This window comes from Artibeus jamaicensis, unplaced genomic scaffold (genome assembly GCF_021234435.1).
Source record: "Artibeus jamaicensis isolate MK-2021 breed Jamaican fruit bat unplaced genomic scaffold, CSHL_Jam_final contig_465, whole genome shotgun sequence".
Lineage (NCBI taxonomy): Eukaryota > Metazoa > Chordata > Mammalia > Chiroptera > Phyllostomidae > Artibeus > Artibeus jamaicensis.
In genome coordinates, this window is record NW_026521843.1 from 18,252,531 (window position 1) to 18,270,907 (window position 18,377).

The 18,377-nt window shown below is 37.8% G+C and overlaps 1 protein-coding gene across 4 annotated transcripts in view; it reads left to right on the forward strand.

Moving 5' to 3' along the window:
* The first annotated feature begins 776 nt into the window (after positions 1-776).
* SPAST (spastin) overlaps positions 777-18,377 on the forward strand; it is a 51,909-nt gene continuing 34,308 nt past the window's right edge. Inside the window, exons 1-3 of one of the 4 annotated variants that reach the window (XM_037146595.2) lie at positions 777-1,520; positions 14,567-14,650; positions 16,360-16,443. In XM_037146595.2, the coding sequence (XP_037002490.2) occupies positions 1,112-1,520; positions 14,567-14,650; positions 16,360-16,443 (577 nt within the window). In that variant the 5' untranslated portion in view covers positions 777-1,111. Of the gene's footprint in view, positions 1,521-14,563; positions 14,651-16,359; positions 16,444-18,377 lie in introns of all 4 variants that reach the window. The other 3 variants (XM_037146594.2, XM_037146593.2, XM_037146592.2) reach the window with 3 other exon arrangements.

Here is an 18,377-nt window from a genome sequence, read left to right on the forward strand (position 1 = left end):
GACTAGGAACCCGGCATCACTGGGGATCTCATGATGTGAACCATAGGCTTGCTCTTTAACATTCAGTTCATACTACCTTCTATTCCACTGTTTCCATCCAAGAGTCCAGTTCCTAGGAGGGTACGATTGACCTAGTAGTCCATCTCTGTGATCTCAGAGGTGGGTTTCTGTGTTGGCAGCAGAAGTGAATAGGCAGATCCCCAAAGGAAAGGACATAGAGCACATTAAGCGCGGGGGCGGGGAGGGGGCGGGGGGAAGCGGGGAATGCCCAGTGTGGATTCCTCAGTAAACTATGGGACGATTACTGTGTAAAACTTAAAAATTCCCTCTTCGAATAAATTAATTCTTCATCTAAACATAGTAATTCAGTTGAACCTCTGGAATCGTTGACTTCATCCCATTATGCTAATATTCTCATTTTGGTGACCTTAAAATTTGTACGTCACTACTACCGCTTTCCCTCTTAGATAATTCCTAGACTGGTACCCATTGCTTCTGAGATGGAACGCAGAGTAATTATCCTATGCGAAAGACGGGCAGAAAATACTAAAACAACTACTACTAAGAAAATGACAACACTAAGAGCAGGAACCCTGCAAACAAGCCCACTGACCCCAAACTGCAGCTCCATATTTCGGTGAATTGAACAGTATTCCCTACTAAGGGGCTCCTAAAGGGCAGTGCATGACGTAGAGCCGAACTGCACTTTGGGAATTGTAGTTCATCGGGGAAAGGAACGGAGGGCGGACGCCGCACATGCGCACTAGGAGCTCAGGTCAACAAAGACGGCGGCGTGCGCGCGCGCCGGAGAAAGACACGGGAAGGCGTGCGCGCGCGGCCACTGCTCGGAGCTACTAGAGGCGGCTTAGAGGTCCGACAGAGGGAGGGGCAGGAGCCACCGACCTCAGCCTCAGAAGAAGGGACACTGCTTCAGCCTGAGTGAAGAGAAAGGGGCGGGGTCAACGAGCGGTGAGTGGAAGTGCCGAGCTCCTGGGACCGGCCGGAGCGCGAAGGTCTGTGGCCCTCGCCGTCCCAGCGGCCGCTGCCGTCACTTGGTCGCCGTCGATCTGCGGGAGGCGGGTTATGGCGGCGGCGGCAGTGGGAGCTGTGAATGAATTCTCCAGGTGGACGCGGGAAGAAGAAAGGCTCCGGCGGCCCCAGCAGCCCGGTGCCTCCCAGGCCCCCGCCCCCCTGCCTGGCCCCCGCCCGTCCCGCCCCCAGGCCAGCCCCTCCGCCAGAGTCGCCGCATAAGCGGAACCTGCACTACTTCTCCTACCCGCTGTTCGCAGGCTTCGCGCTGCTGCGTTTAGTCGCCTTCCACCTGGGGCTCCTCTTCGTGTGGCTCTGCCAGCGCTTCTCCCGCGCCCTCATGGCCGCCAAGAGGAGCTCCCCAGCCGCGCCGGCCTCGGCCTCACCCCCGGCGCCAGTGCCGGGCGGAGAGGCCGAGCGCGTCCGAGCTTTCCACAAACAGGCCTTCGAGTACATCTCCATTGCCCTGCGCATCGATGAGGACGAGAAAGGTAACTGGAGGGCTCGGGGGAAGGGGCGGTGGTGCCGGGAAGAAAGCGGTGGAGTCGCCGAGACAGGGCAACACCTGCGCCCCACTCGTGTGGGAGCCGGCGGTGCACCCCTGGAAATTGATCCTCCCCGCGAGATTGCTTCCCTGCAGTCAGACCTTCATCCTCTGCGTTTCTCAGTTAAAACCTCTCCCCTTTCAGGGCTCCCTAGTCGTCGACTTTGTTTCACACACCAGCCTTCTCTTACTCTTCTCATGACATCAGACGTGCTGGTGACAGTGACAGTTGTCCTAGAGTGACCACACGGACCCTTTCTGTAAACAGTGTGTGGCTTCTCTGATCCAGGTTTCCAAAAAAGGTTTTGATAGCGAAGGAGCTGTGACTTGTTAAAGGCTCCTAATGAAAGCAGGGTACTGTAGTTTCAGGGGGGGGAAAAAAAGAACAAATAGTGACTTAATTTTGAAAGAACAGTTGCATATAGTTACAGCTGAATTTGCATTTTTTAAAGTTTCATGACAGTCACTTTAGCAATAGAATAACTGCTAAGTATTTTTCAGTAAAGTTCTATTTTAGCCTAAAACTTTTGACTCTGGTTAATTTGGTTTTAACTAGATTAGTATTTGAAGGCAGTCTCTAAGTTCCTAAGTCGAAATGTTAAGTGAATGAATAGGATAATTTTATACATACCATTGTACAATAAAACTTAAAGATTTATGTTTCTGAACAAAGCAAGGATACTCCATCCTTCAAATTTCTTTTAAGATAATATGTTGACCTATGTGCCAGGCTCTGTGCTCTTAGCTTTCCTTGTGTTATGTATTTAATCCCATCAATTACCCTGTGAGGTGAAGGTATTATTAGTGTCAACATCTTGGAGATGATAAACCTAAGGCTCAAAAAATTAAAGCAGGCCATTCCAAACCTGGGCTATTGGTAATGAAACTTTTTTATGAAAGATGGTAAGTAAAGAGTCTTGTAGCATTTTGAAACTCCCTCCTTCCATCTTCAAATCCAGCGTGCTGAGATCTTTTCCCTGTGCCAAAGAACACCTTTCCTCAACAGTTCAATTTAAATACTCAGTCATTGTCCTCCCCCCTTTTTAAAGCAGTCTGCACTTAATTTGTAGTCTCTTTCCATTACCAACCCCAGAAACTTTTTATTTTATTTTTTTATTTTATCAAACTGTTACATATTTTTTAAAGATTTTTAATTTATTTTTAGAGAGAGGGGAAGGGAGAGAGAAAGAGGGAGAGGAATATCAGTGTGTGGTTGCCTTTCACATGGCCCCCACTGGGAACCTGGCTGGCAACCCAGACATGTGCCCTCACTGGGAATGGAACCTGTGAGTCTTTGGTTCGCAGCCCATGCTCAATCCACTGAGCCACACCAGCCAGGGCCAGAAACTGTTTTAAATTTAGTTTTGTTGAAATGTATTTCCTTTGAGGGGCTCAGGAGTGAGAAGTAGATATGTTCATGGTTTTGGGACATGAAGACAGAGTGAAGGTTAAGAAAGTTCAGGGAAGGACAGTGGCACGTATTTGTGAAAGGAAGTGTTTTGTTAACTGCTTCATTGTTCACCAACTTTTAGGATCATTCAGAGATCCCTTGGGGAGGATGAAGGGTACTATCATTCCTTCCTAGAAAAGTAATGTTTTACTGTAGGGCCCTAATTTAATTAATTAAAAGTTTATTAATCTAGGTCAAAGATGTTTTAGAATAGAGGGAGTATGTTTAAGGGTAGATTAATTGTTGTATTTAGGAAGAGACTGCCAGAAAATAAAAAGAAATTTTAGTTAACACCGGATGATGGGAGTTTGGAGGTATGATCAGAGGACTGGTCAAGGAAAATCTAGTTATGAAAAACTAAAAAAGAGCTTAGGCTCTTAGATTTAAAGAGAAATCAGTTCCATATGAGAGATAAGTGACAAAGGTAGAATTGAGATTTTGGGTTTCATGCTGGTGACTTAACTTTGAGTATTACACAGATGCCTATATCTATTGTATTTAAATCATATTAAATAATTTTTTAAGTATAAATAATTTTAGCAATTCATGTGCACCATATTTCACCTTCTTTCTACTGATAATGTTTCTATTCAAAGGTTTTTGTTTTATGCTTTAGTTTCTAAAGTGGACATCAGAATCCAACTGATGCATCATATGCTAAAATAAATTAGTTTAAACTGAAACAAATTACGTATTCATTTTCCTTTAAAAACAAAGTAAAACTGCCCTGGCTGGTGTAACTCAGTGGATTGAGGGTGGGCCTGTGAACCAAAGCATGGTTCGATTCCTAGTCAGGCACATGCCTGGGTTGCAGGCCAGTTCCCAGCAGGGGACAGATGCATGAGAGGCAACCACACATTGATGTTTCTCTCCCACTCTTTCTCCTTCTCATCCCCTCTCTCTAAAAATAAATAGATTTAAAAAATGAAATAAAACTGACTTTATATTGTCACAGTCCTTTTCTACCTAAGTTTTTCCTGTACAAGTGAAAAAAGTTCGTTGTTTTTTTTGTATGATGGCTCTAGTAGTGCTTAGTTGTCTTTAACTTCATTTGAAACAGTTTTATTGGATTGTATTGTGACAGCTGTCACATTAGTGTACATTAAAAATACAAGATTTGGTGACTTTTTGTGCAGCCATTTTAATATTGAAGATGGAAGAAGATAAGTAACATCTTTGGTGTATTATTATTATTTCAAGAAAGGTAAAAAAGGATTAATGCAGTGTATGGAGAAGGTACTGTGACTGATCAAATGTGTCAAAAGTGGTTTGTGAAGTTAATTGGCACTATTGACATTTTGGTTAAATAATTCTTTGCTGTGGGACTGTCTTACTCATTAGAAGATGGTTAGCATCAGCCCTGGCCTCTACCCACTAGAAGCCAATAATGGGAGATAGCCGACATACTCAGAATATCCAAAGCAATAGTTATTGGTGAAGATGAAAAATGTGTCTTTTACTTTACAGAAAAGATGTAACGAACCCTTTGGCCAACCCAGTTCTTTAGCCTTAATCCAGTAGTAGTAAGAAGAGTTCACATTTGAAGTCTGTTTGCCTCTAAGTCAGCCTAGACAATACAAAACTTAATCCCAAGAGAATTTTATTCTCACTCTTTCCTACAGCATTGAAATATATATGAATAAATAGAAATGAGTTGGATGTGCAGTCTTTAAAGCGTTCCTAACTCTCCGATAAACCATTAAGGTGTTTACATCCTCATGCAATGCCATTCCCCTTAGTAACCTGACATCTTCCAGGTGTGCTGAGAGCCACTTTATTTCATCAGGTCAAGTGGGTCATTTCAGACTATACTGGAGTTCCCTGAAATATTTGGTGCCTTGAAATAAAGACCAAATTAAATGTTTAAAATTTTTTCTTTTCTTTATTTATTTAATTTAGTTTTAGAGAGGGGGAAGAGAGGGAGAAAGAGAGGGAGAGAAACATCATTGTGTGGTTGCCTCTCACATGGCCCCCACTGGGGGCCTGGCCTGCAACCCAGGAATATGCCCTGACTGGGAATTGAACTGGTGACCCTTTAGTTCGCAGTCCATGCATGTTTAATCCACTGAGCTCTACCACCCAGGGCTAAATCTTGTTTTTATAAAATAGTGTAGGAATGTGGTTAATATAGTGACTATGTTTATTTTGAACTCCATTCTTCTGGCATGCTCAGCTTGGACACTGAATTTGTATAAAGGCCTAAGTTTGACACCAAAATCTTTTTTTTTTTTTTTTAAGATTATTTATTTATTTATTTATTTATTTTCAGAGAGAGGGGAAGGGAGGGAGAAAGACAGAAAGAGAAACATCAGCGTGTGAGAGAAGCATTGATTGGTAGCCTCTGGCCTGCAATCCACGCATACGCCTTGACCCGGGAATCGAACTGGCCACCTTTTGCTTTCTGGGACTGGGCCCAAACCACTGGTCAGGGCTGGAAACAAACTACTTTAAATGGAGAAGCACAGCCAATTCTGTTTACCTAATATGGAGCTTTATGAGGTTTATACATTAAAGCAAACATTTATTGGATGCCAGTTAATTTACAGAGCTCTCTGCATTCTAAATGTTACCCGAGAAAAACATTTCCTCTTCAGTGAGATGTGTTAAGACATGAAGAATGAACATGTATATACTTTTATGTATGTTATATATCCCTCATTTTTTTCAAGGAATTAAATAGTTTAGGGGATATTTTCTTAAATTGTTGAACATCTTTGGCAAACTGATACCTGTCAAATCTATTATACATGTGGAGAAACTAAAATTTAAAGGTTGAACTTAACCGTAGCAGAACAGAGTTTAGGTGAACAGACTCTTAATTTTATACTTTTTGTTTTATAGTAAGCAGGTTCTGTTTTTGTAATGCTAACTACTAAGCCCCTTGAATACTTGGGAGAAAGCAGGAGGTTGTGATAGTGGTGTTTGGATAACCAGAACATGGCTTAACATGCTTCACAAGGCTCCTGCAGGGAGACAGGCCTGAGGTTGCCGGACAACCTAGTGGTGCAGGGTGTCTAGGTGTGTTTCAAGTTTATAGGACTTGACAGTAAGGGCCCAGAATGGTGTGTCACAGAGAGAGCACCAGTTCCTCAGGGTGTTGTGGGACTGAAGAACCCAGCATCAAGGACAGAACTTGTCTACCTAAAATTTTTTTTCTGTCTGTTCCTAGTCAGTTTATATTAAAATATTCAGGTTTTATTAAAAATAAATTTCCATGTAATAATCCACCCTTGGGCTTTATTTAAAATGCACACAAAATACACACTTATCCACATTTATTTTCAGAAGGGGAAAATAGATGATAGTAATAAGATTCAATATACTTTCTTTTACTTCTAAAAACTACTAGACACCGTTTTGAAAAGATTGATTTCAGTTTTCTTGGGCCTAATGATTCTGATTGTAAAGTTTCCATGATAAGAACAAGGAAATAATTCTGATGGGTATTCAGATATCATACTTTTCCCAGATAACACCATTAACTTTTATTAAATACACAGTAAACATTTCACATTTTAAGAATATTTATTTGTATTTACACTAAACAGACAGAAAGGCAGCCAAATGTTAGGAATTTTATCCCTTGTTCTAGTCTAAGCTTTTTTTAAAAAATTGTGTTTTATTGATTGTGCTGTTACAGTTGTCCCAGTTTTTTCCCTTTGCCTCCCTTCATCCAACATTCCACTCCCTTAGGCAATCCCCACACCATTATTCCATAAGCCATATGTTTAAGTTCCTTGGCTACTCCATTTCCAGTGCTGCACTTTACATCCCCATGGTTGTTCTGTAATTACCTATTTGTATTTCTTAATCCCCTCACCTCTTCACCTGTTCCTCCACATCCCTCTCTCATCCGGCAACCATCAAAGCCCTCTCTGTGTCAATGACTCTGTCTCTGTTCTTCTTGTTTGCTTACATTGTTTTTTAGGTCGAATTGTTGATAGATACATATGTATTGCCATTTCATTATTTAGAGTCTTGGTCTTCTTTTTCTTAAATAAGTCCCTCTAACATTTCATATACTAATGGTTTGTTGATGATCAACTTCTAGTTTTTTCTTGTCTGGGAAGCTCTTTATCTGCCCTTCCATTCTAAATGATCGCTTTGCTGGTAAAAAAAAGTCTTAACTGTAGGTCCCTCTTTTCATGACTGAATATTTCTTGCCAGTCCCTTCTAGCCTGCAAAGTTTCTTTTGAGAAGTCAGCTGACAGTCTTATGGGAACTCGCCTGTAGGTAACTGGCTGCTTTTCCCTTGCTGCTTTTAAGATTCCCTCTTTATCTTTAACCTTTGGGGTTTTAATTATGATGTGTCTTGGAGTGGGTCTCTTTGCATCCATCTTTTTTGAGACTCTTTGTGCTCTGTGGATATATATGTCTATTTCTTTCACAAAATTAGGGAAGTTATCTTTCATTATATTTCGAAATAGGATTTCTATTTCTTGCTCTTTCTCTTCTCCTTCTGGTATCCCTATGGTGTGAATGTTGGACCACTTGAAGTTGTCCCAGAGGTTGCTTACACTATCCTCTGGGTTTTTTTTTGGATTCTTTTCTTCTTATTCTGATGGGGGTTTTTTGCTTTCTTTTTTTTTTTAATATTTTGATTTATTTTTAGAGAAAGGAGACAGGAAGGAGAAAGAGTGGGAGAGAAACATCAGTGTGTGGTTGCCTTTTATGTGGCCCCCATTAGGGACCTGGCCTGCAACCCAGGCATGTGCCCTGATTGGGAATTGAACCGGTGACCCTTTGGTTCGCAGCCCATGGTCAATCCACTGAGCTACACCAGCCAGGGCTCAACCTGATTTCTAATGGTTTTGAGTGATGGTTGTCCTGTAATTTAATTCTAATTTTAAACTGATAAAAATAAACTACATTTGACCTTAGCCAAAAGGCCAAGAAGCGATAATTTCATTCTAATTTTAATGTGGCTGTGTGAGTAGGTGAGCCATTTTTATCTACGCCACCATCTTGACTAGAACTTCTCTGGAGTTTTTTTTTTCTTTGTTCATTTTTATTGCAAGTTTATATTGGGTTGGCCAAAAAGTCCATACTTTTTTTCTTAGGTAGAATACAGTTAAACCTTTTAAAACTCACTTAGCAACTGGATTCCTAAGATTATTGTTGGTCATTCTGATGACAAGGGATTGTCAGTAAATGAATATTAACTCGTTGAAGAAGGATCTTCCCTAATCCACTATCTTACTCCCCTTACTCCCCAATAGTAGTTGCTCACCTGAGTAGTTGGAGCTTTTATTTCTGGCAAAGGATAGATTTTCTACTTTTCTACTAGCTTCCTTTCCTTGACCCATATGACACCAGTGAAAGTATTAATATGATGACGTAGCTGTAGCTGTTTTTCTTACGCATTGTGACTTACTAACAACTACTCATGATAGATATTGTAAGCAATAAAACATTTGATACGCTCTCATCTCAGCAGCTGTTTATTGTGGTCAGTGAAGAAAGAAAAATGCCAAAATCTATAATTTTCTTGAAGACTGTTAAATGTTTTACGGCTGCATGGGTATAGCATAGATAAGCTTATTTCTGCTGTAGCATGAAATATCTGCAGAACAGGAAAGACGTGAATAAGTATAGCATATCTATGCTATACCCATGCAAGCGTAGAATTATCTGTTGTTCTGAAGTGGGCTTCCTCAGTGCTTTCAGTCAGCTGTCACTGGAACACACGCACACACCCATGGCTGAGCAAGTGCAATTAGTTTTACTTATTTTAACCAGGAAGAACCCCTATCATAGAACACTGTGGTGCCTCTCAGGAAAAGAGTGCTAGAAAGAAGTTATTATCGGAGTTGGGCTTGTGTTAGGTGATTTTTGAAGAGGATTTAAGGCAGTAGGGTTTTCCTCTGGATTGGATGCTGTTAGGAACTGGGACTAACTCTATAGCTAAGTACTTTAATAAATCTGATCTAGAAAAGGGACTAGGGTGAGGCTAAAGCTATAATTGGTTAAGAAGCACTCCTTAGCCTGAAGAGGGGGTATTTCATGGTTTGGACTTTGTTCCTTTTTACATGTTTAGACATGATAATAGAGTAGCTTTGTTTTTGTCTCAATCCATTATGGTCACAGAGTGGCTTTCTGTGAAGTTGATGTTCTGTGAAATTGTGTATGTTCAACAGAACACCAAGGTCTAGCTGTAATGTCAGGTCACCTCCTAGTTACACCTAGGCCTACCTGGTAATACTAGGCCAGCTCCTGGATGTCAGGATTGCTTTGCTCTTTCTTAGCTTTCAGGGCCTAATTTTATCCTTTTAAAATTGCAGTGCCTCTTCTCCAAATTGACATTTGAATTGCAACTATTCAGGGTCTTAGGCAAGTTACTACACTGAGATAATGTTTGTAAAATGCTGTCTGTGCATAATAGATCCTCAGAAAATTGAAACTATGTTATTAATTCAACAGTCATTTTTAAGGTTATAGTCTCTAGAAGTTTTATTAGAACATAGTTAAACCTTGATATGTAGCTTATATTACCTTTTTTAGAAACAGTGGCAGTATCAATGAGATTTGGGGAAGAAGGATCACTAAAGAGTGATGTAAAAATACTTTTGCACCCTGGCTGGTGTAGCTCAATGGATTGAGTGCAGGCCTGTGAACCAAAGGATTGCAGTTCGATTCCCAGTCAGGGCACACGCCTGGGTTGCAGGCCAGTTCCCAGCAGAGGACACACAAGAGGCAACCATACATTGATATTTTTCTCCCTCTCCCCTTCCCTTCTCCTCTAAAGATAAATAAATAAAATAAAAAAAATACTTTTGCTAATTGTGAGTTTTAGTTCAGAAAAAACAGATGGAAGTTTCCTGCTAACCTTAATCCTCACTAGTATCGTAGCTTTTTATTACAGAAGAGATAAAGTGAAATTTTTGTACTCATATGTAGATAATGCAAGCTCATAATGAAAGCATGTATGACCTTTTTGTTGAATTAAAACAAAGTAGAAGTCATCCTTTCTGTAATAGTAAACTGAGAAAATTAATCGGGATTGTTAATTTGATGTTTCATGGTCTGTGTGGTTAATTGGAGATTAATATACATGAAAATCTGCAGGATCTGTAAAGATACCCATTACTCTACTGCTTGTTACATTTGCAAGTTGCTTGCAGAAAATTGTATAGGAAAATGTATATATTTGTTCTCTAGAATTGCTTGTAGACAACTACTTAAAAGGACTATTGGATTGGCTAAAAAGTTCATGTGGTTTTTTCCATAGGATGACCAGTAGTGCTTTGTTGTCTTTAGCTTCATTCGAAACAATTTTTGTTAGATTGTATTGTGACAGATGTCATATCAACATGGATTTAAAAGGGAAACTTATCAAAATTGCCAAATTTTTGTGTAGCCATTTTAATACTGAAGATAGAAGAAAATAAGCAATATTTTTGGCATATTATGCTTTATTATTTCAAGAAAGGCAAAAACACAACTGAAACACACACAGAAAAGATTTGTGCAGTGTATGGAGGTGCTGTGACTGATCGAACATTTCAGAAGTGGTTTGTGAAGTATTGTGCTGTAGATTTCTCTCTGGATGATGCTCCATGGTCAGGTAGACTAGTTGAAGTTGATAGCAACCAAATCAAGACATTGATTGAGAATGATTGACTTTGTCCATGCAGAAGGTAGCCGACATACTCAAAATACCCAAATCAATAAAATTGGTGCAGATGAAAAATGTGTCTTTTATTTTATTGAAAAAACTAAATGGACTGTTTGGCCCACCCAATAGATAAATAAAAGCAGTGGGTTTTATATAACTTTAATGAACAATATTCAGGAGCATACAGCTATGCATACAATTCAGGGGTAGAAGAATTTAAATTGTTCAATAAACAAATTTACCAAGTATAATAAAGATAATAAAGGTAATGTTTTATATTTTTTTATTACTTAAAGTATTGCCACATACTTTTAAAAAATTTGATCTTTGCTACATACAACTCAGAGTTCAGTAAAAGAAATGTCATCTTGTTTTTAGTTAATGAAATTGAAGCTCAGAAATATTAACTGGTTTTCCCAACATCATACAGCTATTAAATGACAGAGCAAGGACTTAAATCTGTGTCTTCTAACTCATATCCTTGCAAACATACATATCTTTTCAACCCAAACTATTCTTGTTTTGACCCTTTTCGTGGCAATCTGGGCACCACTAATATATGAATGAAAAGATACAGTAGATAATTCACAAATTAGTCTACTATGCTTACTATTTAAAAATGGGTATTATCAGTATTTCTGTTGTTTGTACAGTAACACGTACTCAAAATTAAAATAATGAACATAGAAAGAGAAAAATCCTCTGTAATCTCACCCTTAGAGACATGATTAATAATAAGTTTCCTGACTTTGTCTACTTATAGAAACATAAATATTTATTCATTACAGGGAAGAATGTTACATACAAACTAATCTCTAACCTTATTCACCTAATGTATTGGGACTCTTATTGCAATATACAGTATTCAGTCTTCTTCCTCTGTTTTTTTCTTTCAGTTTTTAAGTACACGTATTAAAATATACATAAAGTACAGAAGTAATTCATTGCTTAATGAATTATCAAATTGCACGTAGTAGTTTGAAACCCCACCAGGTCAATAAATAGAACATGCCCGGGCCAAGTAGCGTACGTAGTTGGTTGGAGTGTCGTGCTGGTGCGCCAGGGCTGAGGTGTGATTCCCACTCTGGGGACATACAGAGATCAGCCAGTGAATGCATGGATGGGTGGAGCAGCAGGCTGTTTCCCTCTCTCTTTCCTTTCCTTTTTCTCTCTCTAAAAAATCAATAAATAGTAAAAAATAGAATATCACTCCATCAAAAAACTACTAGACCTGATAAATGAATTCAGTAGTTAGCAGGATACAAAATTAATATTCAGGAATGGGTAGCATTTTTATACACCAATAATGAACTTGCAGAAAGAGAAGCTAGGAAAACAATCCCATTTACAATTGCAATAAAAAAAATAAGGTACCTAGGAATAAATTTAATCAAGGAGGTAAAAGACTTGTCCTTGGAAAATTAAAAGATACTGGAAAAAGAAATTGAAGAAGGTACAAATAAGTGGAAGCATATATGTGTTCATGGACACAAAAAAATTAATGTCATTTAAATGTCCATATCACCCAAAGCAATCACACAATTCCTATCAAGATACCGATGGTATATTTCACAGAATTAGAACAAGTATTCTGAAAATTTATATGGAACTACAAAAGACCCCAGATAGCCTCAGCAATCTTGAAAAAAAAAGAACAAAGTTGGATGTATCATGCTACCTGATATCAAATAGTAATCAAATCAGCATTGTATTGGCATAAAAACAAACATATAGATCAATGGAACAGAATAGAGAGCCCAGAAATAAATCCACACCTTTATGGTCAATTCATATATGACAAAGGAGGCAAGAACATACAATGGGGTAAAGACAGTCTATTCAATAAATGATGTTGGGAAAATTAGACAGATACAGGCAAAAAAAAAAACAAACCCTGGATCAACTCCTTGTACCATATACAAGAATAAACTCAAAAATGGATCAAAAACCTAAATGTAAGACTTGAAAACATAAAAATCCTGGAAGAAAATGTAGGCAGTGAAACCTCAGACATTTCACTGCACTATTTCTTCTTCTATTTTTTAAAATATTTTTTTAGTTTTTAGAGAGAAGGGAAGGGAGGGAGAAAGAGAGGGAGACAAACATCCATCAGTTGCTTCTTGTGCATCCCCAACCGAGTACCCAGCCTGCAACCTAGGAATATGCCCTGACCAGAAATCAAACCTCCAACTCCTCAGTTTACAGGAGGATGCCCAGCCCACTGAGCTGCACCAGTCAGGACTCATAACACTATTTTTTCTGATGTAGCTCCTCAGGAAGGGGAAACAAAACAATGAACAAATGGAATTACATCAAAGTAAGAAGTTTTTGCACAGCAAAAGAAACCATCAACAAAATGAAAAGACAGTTCACTGAAGGGGAGAATATATTAACCAGTGATATATCTGATAAGGGGTTAATATCCAGAATTTATAAAGAACTCACCAACATAAAAACCCCAAACAATCCAATTTTAAAAATGGACACTTCTTCGAACAGGACATACAGATGGCCAATAGACATATGAAAAGATGCTCAACACCACTAGTCATAAGAGAAATGCAAATTAAAACCTCAGTCAGATATGACCTCACACCTGTCAGAATGGCTGTCATCAATAAATCAGTAAATAACAAGTGTTGGCGAGGATATGGAGAAAAGGGAACCCTTGTGCACTGTTAGAAGAAATGCATATTCGTGCAGCCACTGTGGAAAACAGCATGGAGTTTCCTCAAAAAATTTAAAATGGAACTGCTTGGTAACACAGTGATTCCAATTCTGGGAATGTATGCAAAGAAACCGAAAACATTGATTTGAAAGAATATACACACACCTATGTTCACTGCAGCACCATTTATAATAGCCTAGATTTGGAAGCAGCCCAAGTGCTGATCAGCAGATGAGTAGATTAAAAAATGCTCAGCCATAGGAAAGAAGGAAATCTTACCTGTCATGACAGCATGGATGGACCTAGAGAGTATTATGCAGAGTGAAATAAGGCAGGCAGAGAAAGACTGGGTGGAATAGGTGAGGTGATTAAGCAAAAAAAAAACCAAAACCAAAACCATCATAGCCACAGATATCAATATGGTGATTCCCAGATGGAAAAGAGGTGGGGGAGGTAGAGGAGGGCAAAGGGGTAATAAATGGAGATAGGAGGAGACTGGACTATGGGTAGTGAACACACAATACAATAAATGGATAATGTATTATAGGATTGTACACTTGAAACATACTTAACTGATATAACCCAAATAAATTCAGTTTAAAAAGAAATGCAAAAAAACTCCAGTGAGATTTGCATATAGTTGTTACCACTTTACAAAAATCTCCTACACACATTTCGATTATGCTGAATTTTTAGATCCTTTTAAAGCAAGTAAGAATTAATGTTGTAAACCAGTCATTTGTTTCAAAGAAAATAGAATTGTGTTACTAAATGCCACATTTGTAATCTCATGTACTATTTTTTATCATGTAATCATTTGTGAAATAAAAACTAGAAAAGAGACACACAACAATGAACATAGAAGGAATTACATCAGATTTGAGTACAGTTAAACAGTGCTCTTTCCCCCCTCAATATTATTGAAATCATATTCATATTTTTAAAGACTTTTACTTAAAATAAATTCTCCAAGATAAATGTTTTTCCCAGTACATCATTTGAATGGTTATAAGCATCAATACCATGAAGAATTCACAGCCCTATAATTTTGGGAAACACTGAAGTCTGTGTCCCCCTTTTGGAGATTCACATATATTGTTAAGATGCTAAAGATACAAAGAAGTCATATAGTAATATTTCCCAAATTTATTTGATCACAACCCTCTGTTTCACATATCACTTAATAACAGCGTGCTTCAGGAGCTATTTAGTGCATTCTTTGTGCTTGTGATATATACAATTATTTCTTTTTTAAAGCAGGACAAAAGGAGCAAGCTGTGGAATGGTACAAGAAAGGTATTGAAGAACTAGAAAAAGGAATAGCTGTCATAGTTACAGGACAAGGTAAGTTATATTTACATTTGTTTAGGAATCATGCAAAATTATAGTGACAGGATTACCTTGATTTTAAATCCAGTTATCTTAACAGAAGTATTTAAAAGTTTTTAAAATGTTAAAGTTTGACAATTAATGTGTTACTACCTGGGCTAAAAATGAAGTTTTAACCAGAGTTGCTCAAACTTGATTACTGTAGCAGCCAGGCAAAAACAAGTACGTTACTTGGGTCCTTCTTGGCACCATTGTTGGTGATGTTTAACCCTGTGTTTAGCCATTTTTGAAACCTGTCCTTTCCTCATGGTTGAGGCACAGGAGTGGTTAATCCACAGACTCCCCTTTGCTTTTGTGAGTATTGCTTGACTTCATGTTAGAATGTGAGCTGTAAGTGTCGTACTTTTGATTCACACTTGGCTTTTTAAAACCAAAGCAGTTATTTCTTATCTTTACTTTCCTATCACCTCAAAAAAAATTAGTCTACTATCTTTAAATATACAGATAACATTTATTGCACACTTAGTAAGTGCCTAAGCATCATTGTACATGTTTCTCTTAATTTTCATTCCAACCCCACAATCTTGAGGCTGCTGCTGCTACTATTAGTTTTCAGATACATAATCCTAAGTACAAAGAAGTTAAGTAACTTTCCTAAAACCTTACCACTAACAAGTGGTGGGGTCAGGATTTGAACACAGGCAATCTGACTTCAGAGCCTGAATTCTTAAATACTATGCTGTGACTATTGTATAGTACATGGGTATTACTATTAAATAAAGTACTTCAGTTTATCATGACTAAAATAAAGTGAGAAGCAGAAATAATATGTAGGCTACGAATCTTAGTCTCATGGATCAATCCATCCAGTGGATGTTTGTTGTCTGGCTAGTTGATACTTATATCAGTTAATCTCCGATAACTACAGTGTATCCAATATTTTCCATTTTTTTCTGTCCCCTTTTATTTTGACTACTTCTCTAGCTACTGGTCTACTTAATAAGAGCCCAGAATAGAACAAGTAAATCTAGGAAGTTGGGCATTTGAGACTTTGATGAGCTTACGAGCATGACTTTGTGAATTATGTACAAAATATACTTGCTGTTCTATGTCAATTGCATAGAAGAATTTGAAGAAAATGAGTTGTTTGTAAGAAGAGTATTTCACTGAATCAAAAATGCCTTCAACTCTGTCACTAAGAGAAAAAAACTGTCAATTAAACTATGGCACATTCTCTTCTTATCACTTAGAATTTGAATTTTAAACCTTATTGAATTTGCTGGCCTATCTTGTTTAGACATAGCTATAACAGCAGTATTAGTATCTATGACCAAAGTGGTACATGCGCAGGCAGTGACAAGCTATGTTACGACTGCAGCCTCGCTGAGAGCAGTACTAGGTTGGCACTGGTTGTAAAACACATACCAATTTTAAAGATTTTAAAACATAGGAGAAAATATATGGCTCAAAATCCATGAATATCATAAAAGTATTATGTAAAAATAGTATTTTTAATTAAATTAAATTTTAATTTAAATTAAAATTTAATATTTAAAGTATTTAAGTATTTAAGTATTTAATATTTAAAGTATTTAAATTAAATTAAAATTTTAATGAAGACTAATGACTCCCCATGAGATTACTGGGGTAACATTTTATCTTGAAGTAATATTAGTAGGGAAACATTGGATATTTTAATTTTTTTTCCTGCTTTTTTCTTTCAGGCGAACAGTGTGAAAGAGCTAGACGCCTTCAAGCTAAAATGATGACTAATTTGGTTATGGCCAAGGACCGTTTACAACTTCTAGGTATCAGTGAATTATATAATTGGAATGAGATGTATCTAAAATGTGTATTCAGTGAACTTTTAGTGTAGATGGAAATACATCAATGATCTTGAAAATGTGACATAGGCTTTTTTCCTTAGCTTATAGAACATTTCTAACATATAGAATAGGAGAGTATAATGATACCCACTTAGCTTCAATAATTATCATCTCATGGTCGGCCTTGATTTATGTATAAAAGGCTGGCAAACTATAGCCCATAGGCTAACCCCAGTCCATTTTTATAACTTGTCAAACAGCTACTCTCATTTCTTTATATATTGTCCAACTGCTTTCATGCTACAGGGACAGAGTTGAAGATGTTGACACAGAGATCATATAACTCTCAAAGACTTAAATGTAGCTTTTAAAAATATTTCAATATTCACTACCTGGCTTTTTATGAAAAATTTATATTCCTACCCACTTTTTCCCACTTGATATTATTTTGAAACAAATTGTAACATCTTTTTATACAATTTATAAGTATTTCTTATTATAGCTATAAAAAATAAAGATGCTTTAAAAATAGTTATCCATATCAAAATAACCAATCGTTTTCTTTAATATTAAAAAAGGACCCAAATGTCCAATGTCCAAATATAATTTTTATATAATATATTATCCAATTAGTATCTCATAATTGAATAACTCTTACTATTTTTTATAATTCTTTAGGTCAGGATTTCAAGAAGACCCATACATGGTGTCTGTGGGCAGTGTGGCAGAGGCACTCAGCATAGGGACATCGGCAGCTTCAGACCTCTCCCTAAGGCCACATAACCCAGTTGTTTAAAAAAAAAGACCCTTACAGTATATCTCTCTTAATATACAAGTCCATCTAGTTTTCTGAGAGTTCATCTGTCAATGAATCAGGTCTTTGCTACATATCGTTTCTTACAGTCTGACTTGTATGTGCAGCTCCATGGTATCTTTCAATATGTTCTTCTATCATACCTATAAATTGATAGTTGGATATAGAGCCTTGATTGTTATAACAGCTTGGCATTAGCCCTGACTGATGTGGCTCAGTGGATTGAGTGCTGGCCTGTGAACTACATTGTTGGGGCACATGCCTGGATTGTGGGCCAGGTCCCCAGTAGGAGGTGCTCCAGAGGCAACCGCACATTGATTGCCTCTTTCTCTCTCCTTTCTCCTCTCTCTAAAAATAAATAAATAAAATATTTTTTTAAAAGCTAGGCATTAAAGGAAATAATATTTTGACCCTGGTCAGTGTGGCTCAGTTGGTTAGAGCATCATCCTGTACACCAAAAGTTTGCAGGTTTGATTTCCGGTCAGCGCACATACCTAAGTTACAGATTCGATCCCAGATTGCGCATGTGTAGGAGGCAACCAGTTGATGTTTTTCTGTCACATGCGTGTCTCTCTCTCCCCCCACCTTCCTCTCTCTCTAAAATCAATAAACATTTAAAAATAATATTTTGATGATGTCGTTTCTTGTCATTCTCAAAAGTGCTATGTACCCATTAGTGAAAGATGTCACTTTTTAAAAAAATTTATTGGTTTTAGAAAGAGAGGGGCAGTGGGGGAGAGGGAGAGAGAGAAATATCAATTTGTTGTTCCATTTATGCATTCATTGGTGGCTTTCTCATATGTGTCCTGACCAGAGATTGAACCTGCAACATTGGAACATCAGAATAACACTATCACTGAGCTACCCAGCCAGGGCTGGAAGATGTTACTTTTATTTTATTTTATTTTATTTTTATTTTTTTGAGTTTTAAGTTTCATTTTATTTTTATTTTTAATTATCTTTTATTGATTATGCTATTACAGTTGTCCTGATTTTTCCTTCTTTGCCCCCCTCCACCCAGCACCCCCTACTCCCTCAGGCAATCCCCATCCCATTGTTCATGTCCATGGATCAGGCATGTAAGTTCTTTGGCTACTCCATT